Here is a 6,752-nt window from a genome sequence, read left to right on the forward strand (position 1 = left end):
ATGTGATCCTTGGATCAGGGCCGCAGGGGTTAGCGGGCGGCCTGGCGCCGGGAACAGGAGATGGGTCTGCCTCTTCGCACTCCGCAGTGGCAGCGGGAAGCAGAGCGACCCCTCCTCAGCCCACTCCACTCCCTCAGCTCCCAGTGCTTGGAGGAAGGGGTCAGGCCCACCCCTGCACTCCCCAGTGGTGGGAAGCAGGAGCAACGGGGCTGCGAGGTGGCAGATGTTCCAGCCGCCGCCCCTGGTGAGTGCAGGGCAGGCCTGACCCCTTCTGCCGGCTCCAGGACCTCTGCTAATCCCGCAAACCATGTCGCCGAGGGGAGGGGGTGTGGGGAAGAGGTGGAAGGGGGGCGGGGTGGGGGGAACAGGGGCGGAAAGAGATGGGGTGAGGTGGAGCCATGGAAGGGGCTTGGGGGAAAGGGTCAAATGGGGGGAGGCCGGGGGCAGAGCGGGGGGCTGGCTGGGGGATGGGGCTGGCCGCTGGAGCCAGCGCCGCATATGCAGGATGCAGCTGCCTAGAGCCCCAGCTACATGGTGCCCTACGCAGCTGCGTATTCTGCCTATGCCTCAGGACGGCCCTGCCTTGGATGCATAAACAGGGGAGTGGTGAGCTGAAGCAGAGAAGGAATTTACCTCTGCCTGAGGCATTGGTGAAACCAACTGTGTCTAGTTCTGGGGTCCACATTTCAAAAGGGATGATGAAAAATTTGAGCTGGTGGAGAAAAGAGCCACAAAAATAATTGGAGGCTGCAGAAAATGCCGGACAGAGACAGAGACTAAAGAATTTTGTTTATTTATCTTAAATAGTAATAACGGGCTCTGTAATCTAGCGGAAAAAGGCCGAGGAAGACCCAATGGCTGGAAGCTGAAACCAGACACATTCCAGTAGGAAACAAGGGCCAAATATTTAGCACTGAGGGTGATTAGTCATTGGAACAAACTGCAAAGGGAAGTGGTGGATTCTCCAACTCCCCAAGCCTGCAGATCCAGACTGGATGCTTTTTTTGAAGATCTGCTTGAGAGCTTGTCTACACTCAAAGTGCTTCAGCGTAGACACTATTTACACCGACGGCAGGGTTTCTCCCATCAGTGTGGCTAATCCACCTACCCGAGAGGTGGTAGCTAGGTCAGTTGAAGAATTCATTTGTGGATCTTATGCCATCTACACTGGGGTTAAGTTGAATTAGCTACATCTAATAGGGGTGTGGGTTTTCTTATTTGCTGTCTCTCAAAAAGCAAATGTAATCTCACGTTGTATTATTGGAGGCATAGCATGGAGGTCATGAGATATGATAGTTCCTCTCTACTCGGCATCGGTTAGGTCTCAGTCGAAGTACTGTGTCAAATTTTGTATGGAAGGATGTAGGGAAACTGGAATGGATCCAGATGCAAGTAAAAATATGTTACAAGGGATGGTGACAGCTGTATGTGAAAGTTGAAGGAATCAACTGTGTTCAGTTTGGAAAGAGGAGATTAGGGGGACATGATCACGGACTTCAAATACTTCAAAGGCTGCCAGAAAAAAGGTGGAGGAATGTTGTTCTCTCTTGCCACAGAGGGCAGGACAAGAGTCAGTGTGGTCAAACTCCAGCACAGCAGATTTAGATGAACTCTCAGGAAAAAAAACTTCCTAACTGTAATAACAGGACAATGGAACAGACAACTTGGGAGGTTCTGGAAGTTCCTTCACAGGAAGCTTTCCAAATGAGGCAAGACAGTCACCCACTGTGCCACTGAAATGCAGCCACCTTGGTGTTGGATTGGGCAGAGACGCACAGAAAAGAGGGACATTTTGGCCCATGATGCTGGAGTAAATTCATCCCCTGTGGCAAGGTCCCTGGGCTGTTTAATGGATGCACAGAGTGGAAAGGACCCCAGACCTATTCTCTATCCCATCACACCCACATTGCACTGGGTTTGTCAAGCAGGCGAGCTCCTCAGCAAGAGATGGGTACCTGTGAATCCTGAGATAGAAGCGTCTTCCCTGGGAATCCCCCTCAGGTAGCCGTGTTCCACACCTCTCTCACCCCAGCATCTGCAGCAGCATCCCGTGCTGAGAGCTGATACACAGGTCTGCACTATTTATAACAGAGCTCTGGGCAATCCCAGTGGGGTTCGCTCAGCCTCTGGGGAGAAGCGGCGTCTGAATGTAAACAGTTTGCAGACCAGCCTGTCTGGGCTTCTGTGCTCTTTATGCAGCTTTAGGAGTAAACAGTAATTAAGGGACCTTCCCAAAGGGAGATAAGGACTCTGGGACTTTGTGCTGCGTCTGAGAGGAGTTGAGTGCTCTGTGCCTTTGTGTATATTTAAAAATTATACTTTATTAGGAAAAAAATAGAGATAATGCCTAGGTCTCCATAGGGTCTGATACACTGTCAATGCCCAGGTAGATTGTAGACAGACAGATCTGGAGAAAGATGCCTGAGCGGAGACACAAACACTCTGCAGGTACACAGGGCTGTTGTTAAGGGGTCAGAGATCAGTAATTCTCCTCTGTAACTATCATCATTCTGTGCAGCACCTTTCAATGAAAGATCTTGAAAAGTCCTAGCAAAGAAAGTAACTATGAACATATCCCCATTAAACAGATAGGCAAACTGAGGCACAGGTAGATGTTTTATTTTCCCCTCCCTTTCCCAGCTACATAAACAAGCTCTGGCTCAGGGCCCCTTCCCCACCTACCCTGAGAACTGCTGATGAGGAAGATTTATGGCAACAAATTGGTGCAGAGAAATGCATCATGTGTAATGCTATGAGTATTAGATAGGGATAGATTTACTAACAGGGGGTGTTTCTATTGCTTAATAAGGGTTTGGTGTGTGTGTGTAACAGATGTAGGCGTGTACATACTAACCCAGGGGTCGGCAACCTCTGGCACGTGCCTGGGCTGGGCCAGTTTGTTTATCTGCCACGTTGGCAGGTTCAGCCGATCGCGGCTCCCGCTGGCTGCGGTTCGCCGTCCCAGGCCAATGAGGGCGGCGGGAAGTGGCACGGGCAAGGGATGTGCTGGCCGTGGATTCCCACCATCCCCATTGGCCTGGGATGGCGAACCGCGGCCAGTGGGAGCGGTGATCTGCCGAACCTGCCGACGCGGCAGGTAAAGAAACTGGCCCAGCCCTCCAGGGTGCTTACCCTGGCAAACCATATGCCAGAGGCCGCCGACCCCTGTACTAACCTAAACAAAAAGAGTATGTTGGAATTAATTCAGGGCTTCCTCGACACTTGGATCCAGGGGAACAAGTATCACAATAAAACAGCCTGTGCTCATATCCACCTCTGGGTCAACCTGCTCTTTTTCTTTTAACAATTAGGACCTTTTGATAGCAACACACTAGTTTATATCCATTTGTTCTTGTGTCCACATTGGTACTAAGCTTAAATAATTCCTCTCCATCCCTAATATTAATCCCTCTGATATATTTATAAAGAGCAATCATATCCCCCCTCAACCTTCTTTTGGTTAGGCTAAAAAAGCCAAGCTCTTCCAGTCTCCTTTCATAAGACAGGTTTTCCATTCCTTGGATCATCCTAATAGCCCGTCTCTGAACCTGTTCCAGTTTGAATTCATCCTTCTTAAACATGGGAGACCAGAACTGCACACAGCATTCCAGATGAGGTCTCACCAGTGCCTTGTATAACGGTACTAACACCTCCTTATCTTTACTGGAAATACCTCGCCTGATGCATCCTAAAACCGCATTAGCTTTTTTAACGGCCATATCACATTGGTGGCTCACAGTCATCCTGTGATCAACCAATACTCCAAGGTCCTTCTCCTCCTCTGTTACTTCCAACCAATGTGTCCCCAATTTATAACTAAAATTCTTGTTATTACTCCCTAAATGCATGACCTTGCACTTTTCACTATTAAATTTCATCCTATTAATATTACTCCAGTTTACAAGGTCATCCAGATCTTCCTGTATGATATCCCGGTCCTTCTCTGTGTTAGCAATACCTCCCAGCTTTGTGTCGTCTGCAAACTTTATTAGCACATTCCCACTTTTTGTGCCAAGGTCAGTAATAAAAAGATTAAATAAGATTGGTCCCAAAACTGATCCCTGAGGAACTCCACTAGTAACCTCCTTCCAGCCTGACAGTTCACCTTTCAGTATGACCCGTTGTAGTCTCCCCTTTAGCCAGTTCCTTATCCACCTTTCAATGTTCATATTGATCCCCATCTTTTCCAATTTAACTAATAACTCCCCATGTGGAACCGTGTCACATGCCTTACTGAAATCGAGGTATTGTTATACTTTACCCTAAAATATCCCAACACTCCCCCACTCTCTTCAAAGAACGGCCCTGGCGCCTCTTCTTCTCGCACACTGAATGGCAGGGCACTCGGGCTCGAGGCCCTGGCTCCAGTTAACCTGATACCTTTGTTGTGGAGAAATGGCACACGTGAGCAAAGGGGGGATAATAGCATCAGCATTGCAACATTGATATGCCCCATGGTTTTCCATAACGGCCAAGCAGCCCTATCTGCCTAGCCCACAACGGTGGCAGACCGGTAAAAACCAAAGCTGCTGGGAACCCCACCCCGCGGGGACCTTTTGTAAATATTCAAATTAATGTGATCAATATGCCAAAATGTTGTTCTTATAAATATGTTCTTGTTTGTGTTTGTATGTATTCCGGCTCAATAAAGGCCTATCCTTGTGCCAAGGCCAATTCCCTTACAGTAGCAAAAAACATTGTTAAGGGACTTTATCCCCCATTTGGCCTGCCTGCCTCTATTAATAGTAACCAAGGCACCCATTTCACAGGCCAAATCATGCAACAAATTGTTTGTTTGGGGTTCTGCATTAATTATGTCTCTGACATGACTCAGTTACAAGCACCTGGCTGAGGGTGTGGAGGAAGGGTGGGTGTCTGTGCCCCTTGAATAGCCCCTGTCCACAGCTGGTGCAGCCCCCCGGATCAAAGAGCACCCAGAGCGCTCAGGAAGAGCCAAGACGGTGACTTTTTTCCTGGCCATTGAATGTTTAGCCAGAGATGGGACAGTGACAGGTCAGGTATAATTGAAACAACATCCACGTCCCTTCTCTTTATTGACTGTATCGACTGGAATTCTGAGAGGGGAGCAGCCACCGATACGGCTGTTTATGTGCCCACATCCCACCGGTCCCCTGGCTTTCCATTAACACGGTCACTTTGTAAATGCTGCTGCCTTCCTTGGTCTCCTTCCCCCAGTGCCCTGCCTTCCCTCACCAGCGCCTCTCCCATTCTTCCAGGCCTTATACCTGTGGAGGCCAAGAATTAATTAATAAAGGTTTGAAGGGATCTTAATGTATGTTAGCTAACTTAGCAGACGTTAACATGTGACCCTGCATGCTGTAAGATATGTGGTACAGAGAGAATTGTGTGAAGAGTCATTACGACCTTGTGAATTGCAGTCTTGTTTTCTGTTCTAGTATTGCAGACAAATAAGATAGTGAATAGGCTTATGTATAAACAAATGCAAATGTTTATCTTCAATGTCTCCAAGGTTTGCTAGCCACTGTCTGTAACAAAGGTATAAATAATTGCTATGATTGTTTACTAATTGAGAGAGATCCGTCCGGGACCCAGTTCCTGACACTCTCTCCCTCTTGTGTTCACTAGAGAAATAAATAAAGTATTTGGTTTTGCTGCACCCAAACAAAAGCGAGAACTTAGTTTTTCTTCGACATACCTGAACTTCTCTCCATAGAGTGGAGAATAGTAGCTCATGTTATCTTGGATATACAGATCCAGGATGTAATATGTGGCTGTTACACGTGTTTTTCGTTTCCAATGTCACCACCGCTGAAGTCAGGTGATGAATTGACCCTTCACTTGATGAATACCCTGATTATCCTCGCACGAAGGTGTTTGCTTTTCACGCTGTACACAATCGGATTAATCAGGGGAGGGACCAGCAGAGACATGTAGCCCAGGAGAATCTGAAGGAAGGGAGATGATCTCTTCCCAAATCTGTGTATCACAGACAGGCCGATCTCTGGCGTGTAGAAGAGCAGGACAGCACAGAGGTGGGAAACGCAGGTGTTCAGGGCTCTGAGGCACTCGGCATGGGACACTATGCTAAGTACTGTTTTGAGGATCATCATGTAAGAGAGGAAGATGAGCAGTGAGTCCAACCCCATTGTTAAGAGTTTAGCAAACAATCCGTAGATGCTGTTGACACTGATATCAGAACAAGCCATCTTCATGACCTCCTGGTGCAGGCAGTAGGAATGGGAGAGGACATTGGATCGACAGTATTGGAAACGATCCAGGAACAATGGCAGTGGGAGTATTATAGCCATGCCTCTTAGCACACACACCAGTCCCATCTTGGGTATTCTTGGCAGGGTTAAGATGGAGGCATATCTCAGTGGGTTACAGATAGCGACGTAGCGGTCAAAGGCCATCATCAAGAGCACGGAGGATTCAATGCATTGAAGTGAGTGGATAAAGAACAACTGGGCAAAACAGGCATCAAGGCTGATCTCCCTAGAATTAAACAAGAATACACCCAGTATTGTCGGCATGGTGGCTATTGATATACCCAGCTCTGTGACGGCCAACATGGAAAGGAAAATGTACATGGGCTCATGGAGGCTGGGATCTGTTTTTATAATGAACAGAATGACTGAATTTCCTACTATAGAAATAACATACATGAAGCAGAAGGGGATAGAGATCCAGAGATGGAAAACTTCCTGCCCATATTGCCCGGTCAGAAGGAACACTGCAAATTGGAATTTAGTTTCATTCAGAGATGACAT

The 6,752-nt window shown here is 47.8% G+C and overlaps 1 protein-coding gene across 1 annotated transcript; it reads right to left on the bottom strand.

Annotated features, from left to right (window-relative positions):
* Positions 1-5,816: 5,816 nt before the first annotated feature.
* On the bottom strand, positions 5,817-6,752 carry LOC120386755 (olfactory receptor 51G2-like). The gene has a single exon (XM_039506484.1). It carries the CDS (start codon positions 6,750-6,752, stop codon positions 5,817-5,819), a length of 936 nt encoding a protein of 311 aa, XP_039362418.1.

This window comes from Mauremys reevesii, linkage group 1 (genome assembly GCF_016161935.1).
Source record: "Mauremys reevesii isolate NIE-2019 linkage group 1, ASM1616193v1, whole genome shotgun sequence".
NCBI lineage: Eukaryota > Metazoa > Chordata > Testudines > Geoemydidae > Mauremys > Mauremys reevesii.